At 32.8% G+C, this 21,514-nt stretch overlaps 3 protein-coding genes across 4 annotated transcripts in view; 1 reads left to right on the plus strand and 2 right to left on the minus strand.

The window, feature by feature from the left end:
- The first annotated feature begins 223 nt into the window (after positions 1–223).
- Positions 224–5,920, plus strand: LOC101894788 (mediator of RNA polymerase II transcription subunit 23). Its single transcript, XM_005174841.4, has 18 exons — positions 224–429; positions 486–579; positions 640–790; positions 852–1,152; positions 1,210–1,716; positions 1,778–1,864; positions 1,939–2,040; positions 2,130–2,230; positions 2,292–2,540; positions 2,594–2,721; positions 2,784–2,958; positions 3,016–3,504; positions 3,565–3,885; positions 3,950–4,167; positions 4,230–4,312; positions 4,381–4,528; positions 4,585–5,029; positions 5,095–5,920. The coding sequence occupies exons 1-18, from the start codon at positions 397–399 to the stop codon at positions 5,825–5,827; spliced, it is 4,365 nt and encodes a 1,454-aa protein (XP_005174898.2). The 5' UTR covers positions 224–396; the 3' UTR covers positions 5,828–5,920.
- Positions 5,921–6,183: 263 nt separating this feature from the next.
- On the minus strand, positions 6,184–9,072 carry LOC101894955 (chromatin assembly factor 1 subunit B). The gene is made up of 2 exons (XM_011294734.3): positions 8,401–9,072; positions 6,184–8,346 (listed from the first exon to the last, which is right to left on the minus strand). Exons 1-2 carry the CDS (start codon positions 8,973–8,975, stop codon positions 6,288–6,290), a joined length of 2,634 nt encoding a protein of 877 aa, XP_011293036.1. The 5' UTR covers positions 8,976–9,072; the 3' UTR covers positions 6,184–6,287.
- A 779-nt stretch (positions 9,073–9,851) lies between these two features.
- Positions 9,852–21,514, minus strand: part of LOC101887825 (G protein alpha o subunit) — a 142,253-nt gene continuing 130,590 nt past the window's right edge. For both annotated transcript variants that reach the window (XM_005174796.4, XM_005174795.4), the window contains exons 5-8: positions 20,759–20,887; positions 19,042–19,171; positions 18,815–18,968; positions 9,852–17,120 (exon numbers count right to left, since the gene is read on the minus strand). In XM_005174796.4, coding sequence (XP_005174853.1) covers positions 16,933–17,120; positions 18,815–18,968; positions 19,042–19,171; positions 20,759–20,887 — 601 coding nt within the window. In that variant the 3' untranslated portion in view covers positions 9,852–16,932. The remainder of the gene's footprint in view (positions 17,121–18,814; positions 18,969–19,041; positions 19,172–20,758; positions 20,888–21,514) is intronic.

Raw genomic sequence — 21,514 nt, forward strand, 5'->3', positions numbered from 1 at the left:
TAACTCATTAAGTTTTTAACAATTATTTAATTATTTATCGTATTTCGTATAAAAATGTATATATAAATGTGTAGGAACAAATAGAACAAATGTGTATATGTATGATTTGAGATTGTGCGTGATTTAGAAAACGTAAAAACAATAAAACAAATCCAACGCCAACATAACCTCCAATAATAAAATTATTTTATTAATAAATTAATATAATAATATAATTAAATAGGATCTCAAGGAAAACAATAAACAATTGAAGCAGACAAGACCGTCAAGACCGTGGTGGTGGACAACAATGCATCATTAATATCATTAATGAAGCAAAACCAAGCGTGAAATACTCGGTCAACAATCTAGGTCTTTTGGAAATCCTGCGTCTATCAAGTGCCAAACGTAGCAAATATGGAGGTCCAAGCACTGCTCAACAATTATTTGGTAAGTTTTTGCAGTTCTTTGGACTTGGACGAAGTAATTTATTCTTTTCTCATTAGAAAGTGGAGACGATTGAAGAGGCTTTCCTCAGCGTCATTGTTTACCATCCAAATGGAGAAGCGGATAAGGCAAGCAAGTTTACAAATGACATAGGTGAGTGGGGAACATACATAAACTTAAACGCCGCTGTAACCAAATGTTTCTTATTTCCAGTAAAAGCCTTTGGAAATATCCACCCAGACAACAAGGAGAATGTGGTGAGACAATACTTGCAGAAAGCAGCCACTGTAACTAACGCGAATCACCTAAAGGTTTTGATGTCTACTCTAGGCAAACTAACAGAATTACATCTGATAACTGCTAAGTGAGTAGATAAATTCCCGCAAGAAATCCCTCTAAGAATATACAACTTCCTTCTATTTTAGATTGCTTTGTGAAAAGATCCTTCTTTGCGACAAACTTAATTATGAGAACAAACTCTTCTGGATCGAAAGTTTCCAATTGATTAAGAAAGTCATACATCACGTCGACTACAAGAATGTACGTGAAATAATGAAGATAACCCGTGATAAGGCTGAAACCTTTCCTTTCAACGTCAATGTAACATATATACCACAATTATTGGCTTTGGAAGACACTATACGATACATATTTGATCGAAACAGTTGTTTATTGCCGGCATATTTCATTGCCAATGAATTTATGAAACCCTCACTCCATCATTGGGTAAGTTTTTTACATTAGGGAAACTGTTAATCTCTAACCACTGTTCATTTCATTTAGAAATTAAACTCCTTGATGACAGATGCCCTGGAGGAATTTCGTATGACTGCACAGATGGTATCCATAATTGGCCACGTACATATGTTACCAATTGTTGAACATTATGGTTATGCCGATCATATGATGAATTCATGGAAACTCGATTCGAATAATTTGACATTTACCTACAAGGGTACTTTACCCTTCGAGCTGGAGGAGCAGCCACAACTTTTACGCTATGTCTTGGCACAAAGTTATTCCAAGGAAATGGTTTCGATAATGCTAAATCTGCAAAAGCAACAAAAACAACGTTGTACTACATTGGAAGATCAATTGGTGAATTTAATTATTAATGCCATGGAAATGACTGAAACAAATGACAATGCAGCTGGCAGTGGTTTCAATTCTCCTGAAGAACAAATACCCCACAATGAATGGGCTTGGTTGCATTTGTCTTCGCAACTTATCTACTTTGTGCTCTTTCAATTTGCTAGTTTTACACACATTGTCTTGGCCTTGTGCGATAAGGTATGTAGGGGAAATTGGCCCTTTTTTCATAAAATCTGTTTATGTTTACAAATTATTTCAGTTGTCCAAAAAGGAGCTGCGCAAAGGCAGGGATAATCTAATGTGGATATTATTGCAATTTATTTCCGGTAGTATACAAAAAAATCCGGTAAGTCATTATTCCGTATATCTAATCTGAATATTGAAGACTTATATTTTTTGTATTGGATCATTTTGTTCTAGATTGAGAACTTTTTCCCTATGTTCAAATTGTTTGATTTATTGTATCCGGAACAAGAGCCCCTGAATTTGCCAGATTGTAATAAATCTTCATTACTGAGACAGGTATACTCAAAAATTTATAGTTTATTGTCCAGCCAAAGTACTCTGGCAAACACCAATAGATTATGCTTACAAATATTATCACGTTTTAGATGGCCCCCATTTGCATTTGGATACATTTAATGAAAAAAGCCAGAGCATCGAATATGAATATCTCTCGTCCCCTGCCGATAGCATTGAAAGGTCATTACGAGTATGTAAATCAATTGGGAAGAAGTTACGTTAAGAGGAACAATATAATAAATACTTTTCAGTTATTTACAGCATTTGATCATGCCCAATGCCATAATGCCCATGAATCTGGGTACAGATTTTCGCATTATTCTGGTTTGCAATGCATACTCCACTAATCAGGAATATTTCACCAGACCCATGAACCTTTTGGTCGAGGCTTTGGCAGGTAATGCTAAAACATCTACAGGTGCTCCAGTACAACCGGTACCGTATTCTATGGTCGTATTGGACAGTTTAACCGTTCACAGCAAAATGTCCTTAATTCATGGGTGGGTATCAAAAATAAGCAGATTCAAACAAATTTCAAAAATATTCCTTCTAGGTTTGTTTCCCAAATGATCAAACATGCCCAATGCAAGACCTCTGTACCCACACCGGCATTAATTGAGACCTATGCTCGCCTTTTGGTCTACACTGAGATAGAATCGCTGGGCATCAAGGGATTTTTAAGTGAGTGAAGCGTGAATGAACTATTTCTTACGACTAACCACCACCACCATATTTCATTACAGCTCAATTATTGCCCTCGGTATTCAAACATCAAGCTTGGGGAATGCTACATACTCTTCTGGAAATGTTCTCCTATAGACTACATCACATTCCCACACATTATCGGGTGCAGTTAATATCGCATCTTCACAATTTTGCACCCATTCCCCAAACCAATAAAATGCAGCTGAATTTATGGTAAGCTTTGCAAATTTTAATTTTTACTGTATTAAATCTTATTTCAAATCACAACAGTTTTGAATCAACAGCACTTCGTTTAATAAATGGCTTGGGCTCAGTTGAATTTCAGCCACAACTTGCTTTATATTTCAATGAGAAATCACCGGGATCTGTAACATCTGCCGAGAGCGAAGAGCTTAACCGAGTTTTTATTCTATCTTTAGCCCGAGCAATGCATATCACCGGATCCGGAGAAGAAATTCAGCCCTTGTGCAAAGACTTACTGTCGACAATTATGCAAAATACTCCACATTCCTGGGCTTCACATTCATTGGCCTGTTTTCCACCCGCCTTGGCGGAATTCTTTACCCAAAACAATCATCCCGTGGAAAATAAGCAGTTGCTCAAAAAATCCGTAGAGGAAGAATATCGCACCTGGACATCGATGAGTAACGAAAACGACATTATCAATCATTTTATAAAGCCCAATACAAGTCCATTGTTTTTGTGTCTGCTCTATAAAATGATATGGGAAACTGAAAGTATAAGTCCAGTTGCCTACAAGTGAGTTAGTCGAATCGAATAATAAATGTGGGAAATAATGTTGGTGATCTTATCTTACAGGATACTGGAAGGCATTAGTGCCCGGGCCTTGTCGGCAAATCTACGAAAACTTTGTGACTATTTAGTTAGTGAAGTGAACTCAATCAACGGCAAGGAATTCATACATAAATGCGTCGATTCAATTAACAACATGATATGGAAATACAATGTGGTAACCATAGATCGCGTGGTCTTGTGTCTGGTCCTACGCACCCAAGAAGGCAACGAGGCCCGGGTTTGTTTCCTTATTATACAACTTTTACTACTAAAAACTTCGGAGTTGCGTAATCGCGTTACAGAATTTTGTAAAGAAAATCCTGATCATTGGAAACAAAATAATTGGTAAGCACAAAACCTAAAGGTCTGGAAAATTGCTTGAACTACTTAAATTCAATTTATCTTAAAGGCATGAGAAACATTTGTCCTTCCATCAGAAGTTCCCCGAGAAATTTGCTCCAGATGAGTCAGCATCACATCCACCTTTGCCAGTGTATTTTTCCAATGTTTGTCTGCGTTTCTTACCGGTGTTGGATGTGGTCATACATCGTTTCATTGAAATGCAACATGTCCATCAAATTGCAGAAGTGATTCTAGATCATTTGAGTATTTTATACAAATTCCATGGTAAGACAGCAAAACCCCTAATTTTTCGCTTAAAATTTTATTGTAAACATACACACTTTCAGATCGTCCCATTACATATTTATACAACACATTACACTTCTATGAACGGATTTTGAGAGAGCGGCCGTCGTTGAAAAAGAAATTGGTAAAGTATAAATCACAAGTTGCCACAAAAATTTCGTACTATCACGTTTTGTGTTTATCTCGATATAGGTTAGTGCTGTGACAGGTGCATTTTGTGATATCCGTCCGGCCAATTGGTGTGTAAGCGAACAGTACAAACTGTATTTGCAAAGTCCAGATTTGCTGTGGAATCCTGAGTTATCTTATTATATAAAACTCATTGCACGCTTGACAGAAAGTAAGGCCTTTACATATGTAGCTGCAATAAAATAGTGATCCTTCTTTCCTTAACAGCCATAAGTGGTAAAAACGTATTCTACAACACTGATTGGCGTTTTAGTGAATTCTCAAATGCTCCATCGCATGCTAGATATGTCACATGTGTGGAACTCTTAAGCTTACCAGTTGCACCACAAATTGTGGCCAATAATCTCATAGATGTTATTGTAAAAGGCTATGCCTTGATACCACAAAAGGAAATCCATGCCTATTTAAATTCTGTAGGCATTGTATTGGCCGAATTGCCGGAAGCCTACTGGAGTCAAATCTATGAAAGGTTGCAAGAAGTAATGAATTCGCCCAAAATGCTGCGATGGTCATATCGTTTCAATGCATTTGAAATGTTCAACTTTAAAATGGTACGTGAGGCCATGATAGAGAAGACATATGCCGTAATTTTGGCTGTGGCCCATTCAATTTTCCATCATATGGGTGGCTTTAAATTAGGCACAATGATAAAGTGAGTATTGACAACCTTACATGGCTATTGAATCTAATTTAACACTTTTTCCATGACCTGTCTAGGTACATTTCGCAAAAACTTAAACCCTGTGTACGCACCGAACATCAATTGATATTTTTGTGTCACGTATTTGGTCCGTTTCTACAACGCATAGATATAGAGAAACACAATGGTGTGGCAAGCTTAGCCATATTACTCTATGAAATGCTGGAAGTTGTAGATAAACAACATGGACCCGCACCTCTGGAATATCTAGACCCCATTTGTGACTTTTTGTATCACATTAAATACATTTATGTTGGCAACAAAATCAGGAATGAATGCGAAGCAATAATCAAGCGTTTAAGACCAGCATTACAAATGCGTCTACGCTTCATTAGTCATTTAACTGTCGAAGACAAGCACATCGATAATAAGCCCCCGGAAAATGTTCAGCAACAACAACAACAACAAATGCAAAATGTCAGCAATCTTAATACACAAATGGCCCAACAACAGCAACAACAATCAGCGCCACCAACGAACTTTGTCAATAATTCAATGCAACAACAGAATTTTGGAAATATGACCAATCAACAACAACAACAGCTCCAGCAAGGCTCAATGCAAAACATGGCAAATAATCCATCACAACAGCAAGGTAATCAGAATGCTCCACAAATGTCTGGAATGCCAGGACAGCAGCAGCAGGCTACACAAATGACTCAACAACAAATGCAACAGCAATTGCAGATGCAGCAACATTTAATGCAACAACAGCAGCAGCAGCAACAAGGCGGACAAATGCGTCATTAAAATATTAAAAATTATTCATAAGAAATAAATAATAAGCATACATAATATATAAATGTACTACTTACTAGTAAATAACATTGTTTTTAAACAAGACCAAGCTTGTTTTATTTGATTCCCGGTCCATTTTAAAGGTATGTATGTGGTAGTTAATTTTTTTCGTTTCGTTTTTTTTTTCTCAGTCAAATTTGTAAAATCCACGAAATACCAGGCAAACAGAATCGATTAGCAAGGATTACTTTTATTTTTAACAAGAATACCAATGAAATCTAAAGCATACTTCAAGGATGACGATTATGAGTTACAGCGCCATCTAGATTTCACAATGCCTAAACAGCCACATTCAAGATAAAAACGAGTTGTAAACCAAAAGAACATTATATTTATAGATTCGACAAATCTTATAACTACATATTTCAGAAATAATACCAACATTAGCAACAAATTGCATCATTTATTTCTCTTAATCTAACAATTTCTTTTTTGATTTCGGAGTTGATATTGTCTTTAAAGCCACTCGCCTTGGAGTCTTATTACTAGGTGTTACTGGAGGCTTTGCTGAATTTTCATTCTTACTTTCACATTGCTTAGCAGCATTTTCTGTCTGTGACGAAGAAATAGCTGGAGCTTCCTCCACCGTCTCCTCATAAACTAAACAAATGTCCTCGGTACGATCGCAAGTAACATCGCTTGTTGGCAGTGGTTTAACACCATCTTCCTTTGTGATGGTTGTAGTTTTGGTCGGGGGTTGATTCGACTCTTCTTTATTTAAAGGCCAAGCATCCATAGCCTCCTCGACTAAAGTGGGAGTATTTACCGGTGCAACCGATATGGAATTGCGTGGTGTCCTTCTCACTGATATAGGTGTAGCCTTTTTCTCTCGTATTGGTGTTTTAGTAGGTTTATCTTCCACCGAAGAGGATGAGGCGACTGAATTTAGGGCTTTAGCAAATGTTGTGGGACTTTGGGAGACCTGTGAACTGGTGCTTGGTGTGCGTGGATGCCGTCTCACCGATATAGGTGTTGCAGGACGACTCTTCTTTTCTGGAGATTCGAATTTTTCTTCTGAACTTAAAATTTCTTTATCCAGAATTATAACCGGCTTGGGAATTTTTGTCGGAGTTTTTTGTTCTGCATCATCTGTAGTTTTATTTTCGTCTTCCTTGGGATTTTCAACGGGACCTGGCTTACGTTTGATAGCAATGGGTGTAGCGGCTTTTTCTTTAGCACTTCCATCAGCTGGCCCAGGTTTGTGTTTGATGGCAATTGGTGTTGGTTTTTGTTTATCTTTTTCACCTTTGCTTTCTGGTGTATTAACTGGACCTGGCTTGCGTTTGATGGCAATAGGCGTTGCATCTGCTTTCTTTTCCTTATCCGATTTTGTTGCAGAAGTCTCAGTTTTAGCATCACCTTGACTTGGTTTACGCTTAATCCCAATTGGTGTTGCTTCTTTTTCTGATTTGTTTGGAGGAGTTTCTGTACTGCCTGGTTTACGTTTAATGGCGATTGGTGTAGCCTGTGATTTGTCTTTGCCATTCTCTGTGGCTTCTTCTGCCTTTTCAATTGCTCCTGGTTTACGTTTAATGGCAATTAGTGTAGCCTGAGATTTGTCACTATTTTTTTCTGTGGAATCTTTGGCAGTTTCCGTGCCTCCTGGTTTTCGTTTAATGGCAATTGGTGTAGCTTTTGGCGTATCATCTTTATCTTCCCTAGTGTTGAGTTTTTCTTCATCCGTTTTCGCAGGTTTTGGTTTTAATTCTTCGTCTATTTTCTCCAAAGATGATTCTTTTGAGGTAGCTACAACTTTTGATTCACTACTTTCATCAACTGATGATTTTCGATTTCTACCGTCATTATCCTTTGCTTTCTTTGACTTTGTATTCTTGGCAATAACTTGGGCCAAAGCAGCTTCCAGCACTGCATCAGTATCCTCGTACACTTCGCCCAATTCTCCCTCGTCGAATGTAATAAGCGAACAAAAACCATCCGTGCTGGAAACTACCACAACACGGCCATCATTCGACCAGGCTATGTCCGTTAAACGAGTATAATGGATATTGGAAATTAATGCAAACGGTTGCTTCTGTTGAGTATCATAGAAGTAAACTGAACTTTTCGTTGCCACAGCAAATATCATACGATATGGCAACGGAACAACGGGTGGGTTCTTTTCTTCATCATGCGGCCGAAGGCGATACAGCAGTGGAGAACAACGTACAGCCACCGTGTATTGTTCGGGACAGGGTAGAACTATAGCCGGTTGACGGAAGTTGAAACGGCTAAACACATATGTAGTATGTAGGGGATGGGTGCATCCATCATAATCTGTTACGCCAGCTGGTGTAAGTAAAAGCTTTCCATCTGGTGTAAAACAAAGGCGACGGAAAAACGTTTGAAGTGTATCATCATGAAAGAGATGCATTGTTTTTCCATGCAAATCATTGCCCTCTGGAACGGGCAGTGTGCCTTTTCTGATGCGATGTAGTACTTTCTTCGACTGTATGTCAAAAATACGTAAATACCTAAAAAATTATGCGATTAGACAGTTTTTTGCTTTTATATAGCTAATAACATACCTATCTGTGCTTAGTGTGGCTATGTATTGATTTTTCGGATCCCAAGCTACACCCTGCACAAAACCTTTGTGATCACTCAATATGGCCAATGATTTGCCCTTTTGTACGTCCCACACCATGGCAGAATTATCCACAGATCCCGATACCAAAAACAGAGAGTTTGGAGACCAACTTAAATCATAGATGTCTTCCATGTGACCGCGCAACACCTTCAAAGTGATCCACACTTCTTTGTCTTGGTCATTGGCAGGATCCAAAATATTTATTGGTTCACTGTCAGATTTTTGCTTCCATATAAATACTACACTCTCGTCGTCCCCAGATGCAAGTAGTTCTCCACTCGGGGACCATTTCACGGCATTAACAGCTCTTTGATGGCGAGTTAAATCAGCGGCTAAATCCAATTCAATATCGCCATGGTCACCAGACGTCAATTTCATGTACCAAATTAGAACATGAGCGTCTGTTCCACCCGAGCACAAACGGTAAATGTTATCCGAGGATTTGGGCTGTATATCGACACTTAATACTGGATCACGATTATGCCATGATATTTCGGGTATTTTGCACTTCATGTTTATGTGAATTTAGTTAAAAAATTACGTGGAAATTCCTTTAATTATGATTTTTTTAATTTTCTGCAGCAAATGAGTAAAACACTCTACCCTCTAGCTGCTAAAGTAAAGGCGCGCAAATACTTACTTTTCAATCACTTTGAAGGGATACTTCTATTCTTCTTCTTGCACATTGAAATGATAGCCCACAATTTATGATGATTATTACTTGAGTAAGTAACGCAATGCACAAGAAAGTGTGCATTGTTGAAATAACATAATTTTGAAGGACAATTCAATTGCATACACCTTAAAGCCATTGCTCCCAAGAAAACTACATGTTTTTACCGTCTCTTTATTAATTTTAATTTATTATATAATATATAATTTTATATTAATTCAAAGTTTTATCTCTCTCTAACACCGGGAGATTTTATTATGCTGTTGTTTTTTTTTTACTTTTACATACAAATATGGTTTTAAAGGACTCTTCTTTGTTTTTTTTTGCGAATGTGTTTATTTTGGTTTTTCATATTTTAGTAGTTTTTTCTACTTGACGAATCAATTTGTATTAATTTTTTATGAGAATAATATTTTTACGGAATCTTGATAAAGGGAAAGGTATTGAAACTTAAAAATAACAAATACAAAGAAACCCATGTTTTACCATTCTGAAAATCATGTAAAAGCTAAACCACACAAATTGTATTTGGACAACTAAAGCGATTTTGTAACTGGTTAATTTTTTAATAATACCAGCTTTAAGAAATTTCATTACTGTAACTTAACAGCTTTACTTTTTTTTAACATCTAATGATCTTTTACTAACTAGTATTAATAACTCGTTTGTAGTTTTTTTTCTTTTATTGTTTATTTGGTTTCATTCATTTCTTAATCTTTTGGTTTTTTTTGAAAGAGGTCATTCAGGAAAAATTCTAGCCGTTATTAAATGTGGTGTCCTGCCTGTTGTATAAGACGACGCAATGCGTGTAAAGTAATAAATGTTTGATTGTGTATAGATGTGTGTGTGTGTGAGTGGGCGTATTGAGTTTGAAATTGAACTACCTAAATAAACCTAGGGAGAGACAAATAGACAATTCCAACAAAACTTAGTTTTTGGGGAATACAATTTGTGAATGCAGCTATATATAGTACTTCCTTATTAAGTCTTGTAAGTTTATTTAGAATAGCTCCCGTTTATAAGCTTTTGTTGTTTTCTTTTTGTTTTTTTTGTATATATATGTGAAAAAGTGGTCTTATTTTGTTCTTGTGAGTTTTGAGCTTAGAAAAATGTGAATGATGAGTTTTTACAAGGATAATATGTAATTTTCTTCTTTTTTATTGTTTCTAATACAGACACGTATAGAAATTGAGAGAGACAAAGGGAAAAAAGTCCGAAGAAAAAAAGAAAGAAACAGAACTGTTTTATGAAGTTTTTTAACGGAAGTTTTCTTTTTAGAAATATTTGCAATCAGATTTATTAAACCTTAAAAAATAAAGAAAAAAATCATTCTTTATTTATTGTAATTCTATACTAAATCTCAAAAAAAACCATATGGGAATTTTGTTTAAATTGTGGAACATTATTTCCTCTTAAATGTTTCACATTTAAATTGTTCTCTGATTTTGCAGGGATTCCGTCTGTTTACTTCTCACAGTTTTCTTGCAAAAGAGAATAAAACTACTTTACTCTCTCAGAAAAAATTTGCTGGACAATTCTTGCATGAAACGTTACCAGACATTACTATTAATGTTCAAGTAATTGAAAAAAGTTAAAAAATTGGTAACATAACTTATTTATAGTTAAACTTTGAAAAACTAGAAAAATCAAACTTAAGATAGTAAATCCCACAAAAAAAAGGAATTGGTTATTTCCATGAAATAAAAGTTTAAAAAAATGTTTTATATTGTAAAACGTTATTGTAAAATTTTGTTTGCCTTATTTCCATAGTCTCTCCCAATTTGTATAAGTATGTATGTACGTAGTAGATATATTCCTGCAGAGTTAGAGGATGTATTATCTCCTGTTTTATGTTTTGTTTTGTTGTTTGTTTTTCACTATGATGAAACATATTAAATTTCTTGCTGTATTGTTTTTATTTTATTTTTAATGATTTTGTTTAATATTCTCTCAAAATTATTTGAAATATTTCTAGTAAATAACTTTTTTGTTTGTTATAATTACATCTTTTTGTTGTTTTTTTTTTTTTGCATTGGAGATTTTTTTTTGTTTTTTTCATTTAATTTCTTGTTATTAATGTAAACGTTTAATCTATTTGTGTTTTGGTTTTTTAATTTAAATTATTTTTTGTTGTTGTTTTTTTAATAAATATAATTACAAATAATCTGTGTTTTTTTCTTCATTTTGTTTAGAGATTTGTTCTTGTTGTCTTTATTATTATTTGTAAAAATGGTCACTTTGAAGTTTGCTATTTTTTATTTGTTTAATGGTAAATAATGTTGTTTTGTTTCTTTTAATTTTCTTTAATGATAATTTTTCTGTAAAAATTGTGAAGAGAAAAAATTAGTTTTTTTTTGTTTAATATATATACTTTTGTTTAATTTATTTTGTCCATGTTTTTTATTGTTTTTATTTGGTATTTAAATGTATAGGTATGTTGTTTTGTGATTTATATTAGTTTTGGTTTTTTAAGATATCTTTTCTCATTCTTTTGTTGTTGTTGATTTTATTCCTTATTTTCGAAGATGAAGTTGTGCTTTTAAAAAAGTATAAATATGAGCTTTAAAAGTTGTTAAATGCTGGTTGTATAGTTGTTGTTATAGAAGGTATAATTTAAAAAAAAAAATGAAATATTTATGCATGTATTCAGTTTAATGGTCAGTTAGTAATTCCCTCTAAATTGTCGTTGCCAAAAGTTAATGTTTTTAATAAAATACAGGCCAAATTAAGATAACTTTGGAAAATTTGGTTTAGAAAAATACTGAAAAAAATTGCTTGAGAAAATGATTAATAATGGTACCTAAATTGAAAAATTTAAAGCAGATAAGTTCGAATACAATTTGAGCTTCGAATGAAAAAATATCACGATAAGCTGATTATTTACGAAGTTGTATGAAATATTAATATTTCCAATAATCGTGCCATTCATTTATTATTTTTTTTAAATTTTAAAATTAACAGGAATACAGGGCGAGATAAAAAACTGCAGCCAATTTTAGAATGCCATCATTTGTTAGCCACTCGTCTGACAGCTGTTAAAATTTTTCCAGTTACAGCTCATTATAATGTTTACAAGCATACAAAAGCATTGTGGTAAGAATTGTCGCTCTCCGCTCGTATTAATACACCTAGGGCATCAGAATAAATGCCCAATATTATCGCAAAAATATTCTGGAGGGTGTATTAAAACCTTGGGCACGCAAACACTTGGCCATTCCAACAGGACTCAGCACCATCGCGCTCAACACGCCGCACCCAAGAATGGTTACAAAATGATGTTCCTCTCTTCATTTCCAGCGCACAATGGCCACCAAAATCTCCGGATACCAATCCGTTGGACTATTGTGTCTGGAGTATTTTGGAAAGCAAGGTTGGCACTAAAAAATACCAAAGTGTCGATCACCTTAAGCAAGCGCTTCGCCGGGAATGGGCCAAAATACCTCAGAGCAAAATTCGGGCAGTGTGTGACGTGTGGTTTTATTTGCCGTTTGAAGGCCATATTTCGTGCCAAAGGTGACCAATTCGAAAAAATCTAAACTTATTCTAAAATTTGACATTTTTTGATTTCGTTCAATAAAATTTAAAAGCAAAAAATGTAAAAATTATGGCGTTTGATTTTGTTGCAGTTTTTTTATCCCACCCTGTTTTCGCATAAACTTACCAACGTTTGCCAAGGAATTGCGTTCAGCTTTCAAGTGCTTTAAATTAAATGGTCTGACAAATAAAAAATTACATTTTTACAATTTGTTTTTGAAAAAGAAAACAAAATCAATTTTTTTTCTGTTTTTTTTTATTAATTTTTTAATATATATTTATTATAGATTTAAATTAAATATGTAATTCATTATGCATTGATGAAATTTTTGGTTTTTGTTCTTGTTGTTTGCTAAATTAAATATTTAAATACTTTCTCAGATTTGTTATTATTTTGTTCGAAAGAAGAAAATTTCCAATAAAAAAAATGCATGCTTACATTTGCTTGCTTGCGCATTCATATTTTATCGCCTTCTCGATGAGGAACCATTAAATAAAAAAAACTAATCAATATAGGAACTCGGACAGCAATTAAAACAACACTATTTTCATGAAATATATAAAACTCGTTGTTGTAATATTGGAAATGTTTACGTACACAAAAAATAAAAACAAGAAGGAACGGCAAACATAAAAATATATTTTCTGTTAGAGAAAAGAACACATGACAAAATAGTGTTATTCCTGTTTTGTGTCGAGCATCCTTAATTACATACATTTATATAAATATTATTTTATTTTATAACATTTGACTTATTATCTGTTAATTTTTATATTATGTATATTAATTATAAATATTTCTTTTTCTTTGTGTGGGGGTTTTGGAGAGGAGTTTAAATTTAGTTTGTTTAAAAATGTTGTTTTTTGTGGTTACAAGAAGAGGAAATAAACAATTTTTCGAAATAAATACAAATAAAAATACACCGAAAATCATATTACAATTACATAGGAAAGAAAGAAAAAACATTTGCCAACATTTAGAGAGCTTAAAATATATTTCTTGGTCGAATATAAATTACAATTTAAGTTATGTTTGTGCTTTCTTTGTTTCCTTTTCTATTTAATTCAAAAGCTAATCAAAAGAAAATTTAAAATACTTTGTTTGCAGAGAGAGTGAAGAAGAAAAAAACTGTTAAATGCCATTCTACTATTTGTAAATATATGGGGAATATTGATTATATTAAATACATATACAAAGTAATACACATACATACACAGAAATAATCTTTTGTTTTATAATATTAGAATTATTATCGTGTTTAGAAATTCATGTCAAAAGTCTCATCTCAAATCTATGCTTTTTCATTTAAAATACGTATCTAAATGTACACAATTTTATTTGTTCTTTTCAGAAACAAGTATCAAAGACATAAAATGGTAAAGACTGGACTAAATGCAATACAGAAAAAATTTAAGGATTCAAAGACATAAAATGGTAAAGACTGGACAAAATGCATTACAGATTCGTTTTACGAATAACATTCTCTGTAGATCAAAAATTTGCTGTTAAAACTACCTAACATTTGTGAGGATGTTGTTATGATATCAGATGTAAATCCGCCTATAGTGAAATTTTCTAATTAATTTTTTGAGTTATCGACAAAAGTCGGCAAAATTAAAATGCATATAATTTCGGTAATAAACGAAATTTGTTGATAAGTTAGCGACGAAATCAGAGAAGTCTCTGAGACATACCGAAAGATACCAGTGTTGTGAACGTTATCGTCTTTTTTATATAAAATTTTTGAGTTTCAAAGCTACCGATTTTTGTTGGTAACTCAAAAAAGATTGACACCACTACTGGTGTCAATATTTTGACTGCGACTTATCCTATATTAAAACTTGTATGTCCCTACAAGAATCTCAAAATGTTTGAATAAGGTAAATCCACTTGGTATCAATATTTTGACTCTGTCTTGTCCTTTCTTTAAACTTCTGTGTCTCTGGAAGAATCTCAAAATTTTTGAATGTGTCGGTAAAATTAAAATGCATATAATTTCGGTAATTAACGAAATTTGTCGATAAGTTACCGACGAAATCAAGGAAGTCGCTAAGACCTCCACCGATAGATACTGTCAAGTTAATCTTCGTTTTTATATCGAATTTTTGGGTTTCAAAGCTTCCGATTTTTGTCGGTAAATCAGAAAATGTTGACGTCACTACTGGCGTCAATATTTTGACTCTTACTTGTCCTATCTTTATACTTCTATGTCTCTGCAAGAATCTCAAAATGTTCGAATGTGACATTCAAGTACGAAAATCACAATGCTGCCATTGGATATTGCTCCAAGAATTATTCGTCAAACATTAATACAGTGACGAACAAATGCCTTCGTAGTCCTTAAAGCAATCTATTAATAGAGAAGTTAATATTAATAATATGGGGCTTTCTCTAAGATGGTTGTTTAAAGGATTCACTATATGGGCCAGTAGTGGCCAACCAACGTTTTCCAGATATTAGGAAAGATGTAATATTTTTACCCTTTTTGCGGAATATTTTCCACATTCCATGGTCGAGGGAATATAATTGCGGTCAATTGCTTGAATATACGATCTCGATCGGTAAAACTCTTTTTTAAATTGTGTAATTTTAATATTTTATTTTATTTTTTTCTCTAGATTGTTATTCAACACCACCAAGACTTTTTGTGCAGCCACTTAAACAAATTGGAATATTATGTATTCTTCCACAATAATACCTAATCCTGAAATTCATTAGAGTTAGCAAGGAATTCTGCTATAGAAGGGCTTGGCATTTTCCTTGAAATCGTCCAAGTATTTCATTTCCTCTTGGAATTTACAAAACAGACTACAACTAAATTGTCAATTTTCGTGTTGAAAACAGAGACTCAATAAATTTGAACTGAATTGAATTTGTTAAAACAAACCCAAATTTTTATGTAAAATTAAAGGTTTGGGTTTTTTAGACACATTTGTTTGTTTGTTAAACAACTACAAATAAAAATATGGCAAGTAAATTAAACAAAATTGTGTATGTATTATTATATATGTATCATCTCACATTAAAAAATACAGATATATATAAATCTTAAAATATTATTGAGATTGTAAAATATAATATTAAAATAAAAAAAAACAAATAATTTATACAGCCTGTAGTTGTTGTTTTGTGTGTGTGTGCGTATGTTAAATAACTTAAAGTTGTTGCTCTTGTTTGTAGCATGTAGATTGTTTAATTTGTGCTTTAAATTGTAATTGTAAGAAATGTATGTATATATATATATATAAAAATTCCTTTATATTTTTCAATATTTATAAATAATAATAAAAAACCTTCTCATTTCTGGTTTGTGGCATACGTTTGACTAAGAATGTTTCTGTTTACGTCGTCGTTATGTTTTTGTATCCTAATTTTTTAAAAAATAAACAAACAAACTATGAAAGAAAAAGAATAACACACATACACATGTTATTATCCATTTATACATACACATGGACAACACAAAAAAATAACTATAATTACAGTATAGTGTATATAGATTGTTATACATACATACATATGTATATGTACGTTTAGAGCGAAATGAAAGGTAATAAATAAATAAGAATTGCAACTAACTTAAATTTAAATAAATTAAATAAAGATTTCACTTGCAATGAAAATGTTTAAAACATTTCAAATCACTCGATATCATGACTGAGTTTTCTACATTTTTAGAAATGCTTGTAAAAAAATACCACAAATCCAGGGATTTGAAATTCGTAGCATCATCACTGCAAGGCTGAGAGAAACAAAAATAAATTCAATTCTATGTTTTCTTTTTTTGGAGAAAGAGAGAATTACTTATATGGGACTTCTTTTGTTTAGTTCTGCTGTTGGTTTTTTTCTTTTGTTGTAGAGATTGATGATGAGAGATGCTGACTTCTTTTGCAAATTGTTACAAACATAGTAGCAGTATTATTTTATGAATTTTCTTACTATCTTTTTGTTTAATTTGTGTGTGATATTTGTTTGTTTTGTTTTTTCTTTCCTGTTCTTTACACAGATTTTTTTTCTGAAGATGGTGGGTTTTGTTTTTTTTTGTTATACATTTTTTTTGTCCATTCCATTTTTGTTGTAGTTTGGTTTTCTGATATTTTAGAACATGTTATTGTTTGTTGCTGGTTTTAGATTTCTTTTCATATTTTTCTCTTAATTTTCATCTTTCTGTTTTGTTTCTAAATAAATATTTTTTGTCGTTTCATTTTGTTGTTGTTGTAATGACTGATTTTTGTTTTGTTTTGGAGAGAAAAAATGTTTGTTTAATAAAGACCGCAACCTCTGAGATTATTGGCGATAATAACATCAGTGACAGCATCGAATACAAATTGGATGTTGTTTGTGTCTGTAGCACACGTCATGTGGCAGTAAATTTCTTTTGAGGTTGATTTGTTTTTCGCTTCAAATTGAGCCTGGATATATGCAGCTGCCTCGCCATATTCTTGACCACCTGGAAAGAAGTACGCAAAATAAAGAAAATACGAGTTAAGTTATTATTCATTTATTTGTCAAAACTGGAATTAATCAAGAATTCATCCAAGACGAAACCTTAGTACCTCTCCCATGAGGATTTCTTTAATGTAAGTTTCGGTTTAGATTTTTTCTACAAATGGCTAACCTTTAAGAGAAATAGTGACTCTTAGAGATATTTAATAGACTGAAGGCTTCTTACGAAGTTGTCTATAAATAACATAATCTAAGAGGTATATATGGAACACTTTACAAAACGTGGTAGGGGGATTTTCGTAGTTATAAGTTCTAATGAGTGGACTTGTTTAAAAGGGAGTCTCATAGACCAGTTTCCACAGCCAAAATGACTTTCTAGTTAATGGTATATCTGATAAATATTTCGAGAGAGCATCAAACTAGTTATGAAGTATCGGTCGGTTTTATCAACAGATGTATACCCTCAGCTCAGAAAATCTAAAATTTATATCCAATCTTATGCGAAATCATAAATTCCATATTCATCTCAGGTTTCTGGTTAAGAGAAATATTAAAATATAACAAATTGTAAAGAGCCACCGCCGACGTGTTACACAAGTTATGACAGGTTAAAATATTGAAAATTGTGACTCTTTGTGGGCGAGGTATTTGAAGGGGCTCGCCGGTATATATCATCTTCACAACAGCAAGCAAGAATATTTGAATATTTGAAAATTGAAGAGAGTTGTATGCTTATTTCCCTATCTTTTAACGTTTTATATTTTAAAATCTTGGACCCTAAGTGGGGGAGAGGTAATGGTCCGATCTCTACCATCTTTATAACAGATCTTGTGTTGATAGAAATATTGAGATTTTCCAAGTCTCAATGGAATTTGATGTGATGCGTTTATAAGCTTCATGGATATTCAAATCTTCACAGCATATCTTGTGTTAGTAAAAATAATGGCATGTGTGTAATTTGAAGGCAATCGGACTCCTGGATCACATTTTATAAGAGTTTTTATTATTCAAAAATTTGACTCATTGTGGGGGAGGTACTTGATGGAGTGGGCCGATATTGCACCTGATCTACAACTGAACCTAGATTGACGCATTGGAAGACAACATTGAAGCATTTATTCGTGAGATACCGGCCGAAATTTTGAGAGAGAGTATTCCAAAATTAGACTTAGCGGATGGACCATTTAAGGCGCAGTCCCGGTCAACATTTGCATGAAATAACCTTCAAACATTAAATTATATGAATATAAAAAAATGAATTAAACATTAATTTTTTTGAACCGATTTCATACATTTTTCTGAATTTTATGTTCTTTAAAAAAAAACTTTTACCCTTTATAAGTAACATTTCCTTGTAAATATCTTCTACTGATAGAAAACTATGAGAATTCCTCCAATGGTTTTTCATAGATAGAAATTTGCATGCGTAAGGTTTTCGATAAGACATTTTGGACTATTTACTGCTATAAATGACCGGCCGTTTTAGAGCTATTCTGAAGATAAAAGCTTTCTTTGGTTTGTACTTTCTTGTTAAATTGTAAAAATTTTCTTCAGATATTTCGGAACATTAAGAATGACATTCTGTTTTAAATAATCCCAATAATTTTGGTCATCCCAAGGTAGAGTGCAATTTGTATACCCTAACCTATTCCTGCCGATATTATAGTTAAATGTAAGGTACTCAGTTTTCCAACATACCTGTATATTCGGGGAAACAGATTGTCAGTGGACTCTTTCGGATTTTCTCTTCGAATAAATCCTTCTTGTTCAAGAACAAAATGATCGAAGTATCCGTAAACCATTTATTATTGCAAATGGAGTCAAATAGTTTTAATGATTCTTGCATTCGGTTCTAAAATAGAAAAAGAGTAAAACAAAATTAGTTGAAATAACATAAAAAAATCTAAAGATAATTCAAAACTTACTGTAGTTTCATCTTCATGCAAAACTTGATCATATTCAGACATGGCAACGCAAAATATAATCGCAGTGACATCTTCAAAGCAATGGATCCATTTCTTTCGTTCCGAACGTTGGCCACCAACATCGAACAATCTGTAAGAAAAAAACACAAAAGAAAATAATGAAATTTGAGCTTAGGATTTTTAATATTATATAAAATTTATAATATATATTTTATTATTTATTTTCTATCCAAAATGTGATTAAATTCTTTGATAAAACTGATATTTAGTTTTAATTAAACCACCTATTAATCCAAGGAATGTTTAATGAACTCCTTAAAGTATGCTACAAAAAGTGAACGGGAAAAACATAATCTTAGCTCCATTTCACACACAGATTGTTTGCCGTAAAGAAAAGCAAGTTTTTAATGGTGACCCCATTGAAACTTAGACCTGAAGATGTTGAAAAATTTTTACGAAATATTGGAGACTGACCAATATTGGAGACTAGTAAACATTGAAGACTGGTAATCATTTTTTCATCCGATATGATGTAAAATTTTTTTATATTTCATTTTTTACAACATCTAACTTTTACAATTAAGCAGTAAAGGAAGTCTTAAAGTCGGGCGGGACCGACTTTATGATACCTTACACCACTTCGCATATATAGTAGAGCTTTTCATAAAAAATTAACATTTTTATGGGGATTTTGTGAGAATTAAATCATATCAACTATGATTATAGTTATAATTTAAAGTCCAAAGGACTGAATATGTCGAGGCATTCATGTCTTTTCAATTCGTGCTTGTATTATCCATTTGATGCACATTTAACGTGAAATCAGATAAAGATTTATATGGGAGCTATATCCAAATGTGAACCGATCTCGATAAAACTTGACAAAGGTATTTCTGAGCTGTATATATAATTCCCCAAATATCGTTGTTCCCCAAATATCGTTGTCGGAAGACAAAAATAACAAATCGGATGAACAATATATATGGGAGTTATAGTTATACCTGGACCGATTTCGATCGAATTTGGCATACTTATTTGCAGACCTAATTTGGCCGTATGTGCAAAATTCCATACTATTTGGGTTGATATTACACGTTTGGTGCACAATAAAATGCAAATCTGAAGAAGATATATATGGGAGCTATATCTAAATTTTGACCGATTATCTCCAATTTCAATAGAGTTCGTCCTTGGATTGAACAAATATGATAATTTCATCTGGATCGTGCAATAAATGCGTCATCAGAATGTGATCATCAAAATGAACTTTGGGTCTAACTCCTTTCCTTTTGCCTGTTACAAACAAATACATAACACCCTGATCACCTTGTGGTGTAAGGTATAAAAATGATAACTTCCTCATTCGAAATGTACGCATAACTCGTGTTCTGTGGAAAAAATATAATATGAGTAAGGGAATCCCACAACTAAAAATATTTTTTAGTTTATGTCAATAAATATGTAAAAACTGAAAAATTGTTCCATTCAATATTGCGAAAACATTCGACGGCTTTATTTTTTAATGTTACCAAAATATATGTCACTTGCCTTGCGTCATCATTTTAAGAGTAGATGAGTTCCAAATATAAAAAGGGTTGCCATTAACGATTTGGTAAATGAGATTACCTCTTTAATTTTGCCATGACTATAAAACCATTGACAAACCAAATTCTATTCTATTTTAAAATTCTAATACAAAAACATTCGATTTACTTACTTGAAGTTAAGATTTTTAAATGAAAAGTGCACTTCAACAATACCAGTTGTTTTGACACGAGTGCGCAATATATCCTGTTCGGTAGGTTGATAATCTTTGGCGCCTAACCGATCCAAATCGTCCAGGAAACTAAAATGAGAAAGAGAGAGAAAGAAAAATTGTTATTAATAAAAAAAGTAAACAACAAACAATTGTTAGGCTAAATAGTTTGACCTAAATATAGCAAAAAATGATGGCATTAGATGATATTGCATGCAAATATGATGTAATAATAATCATCATCATATCCATTTCAATGTGTCCCACACCAAGCAAATTTCGTAGACCTGGGTTAGCTGTACTGTACGTGTGTTTATACGCCTGATTAGCACTCAAGTGTAAAGAGGTTTATCGAATGGATTTGTGTCTAGTTTATGCTTGTTGTTGTTGTTATTGTTTGTCTTATCCACTTACAAATCTTTATACCATCACATAAAGCCGAAATTATTTCATTTTTCATTTATTACTTTTGTAGTTGTTGGCTTTTTTTCTACCAACAACATATCTATTGCCTTGGGTTGTAATTAACAATTTGTCGATTGCAGCAGCATCAAAAGTTGTAATTTCAATTTGATTTATTCGTGCTCGCATCTAGGTTCAAAAACTTTGTTGGTATGTAGGTATTTGGAATTAGCGGTCAAGAGATTTACAAAAGACATTTAGAAATGAAAGTCATGATGGTAGTAGTATTTAAAAAAGTAAATAGGGAAGGGTTAC

The sequence above is a fragment of the Musca domestica genome, unplaced genomic scaffold (assembly GCF_030504385.1).
Source record: "Musca domestica strain aabys unplaced genomic scaffold, Musca_domestica.polishedcontigs.V.1.1 8, whole genome shotgun sequence".
Taxonomy (NCBI): domain Eukaryota; kingdom Metazoa; phylum Arthropoda; class Insecta; order Diptera; family Muscidae; genus Musca; species Musca domestica.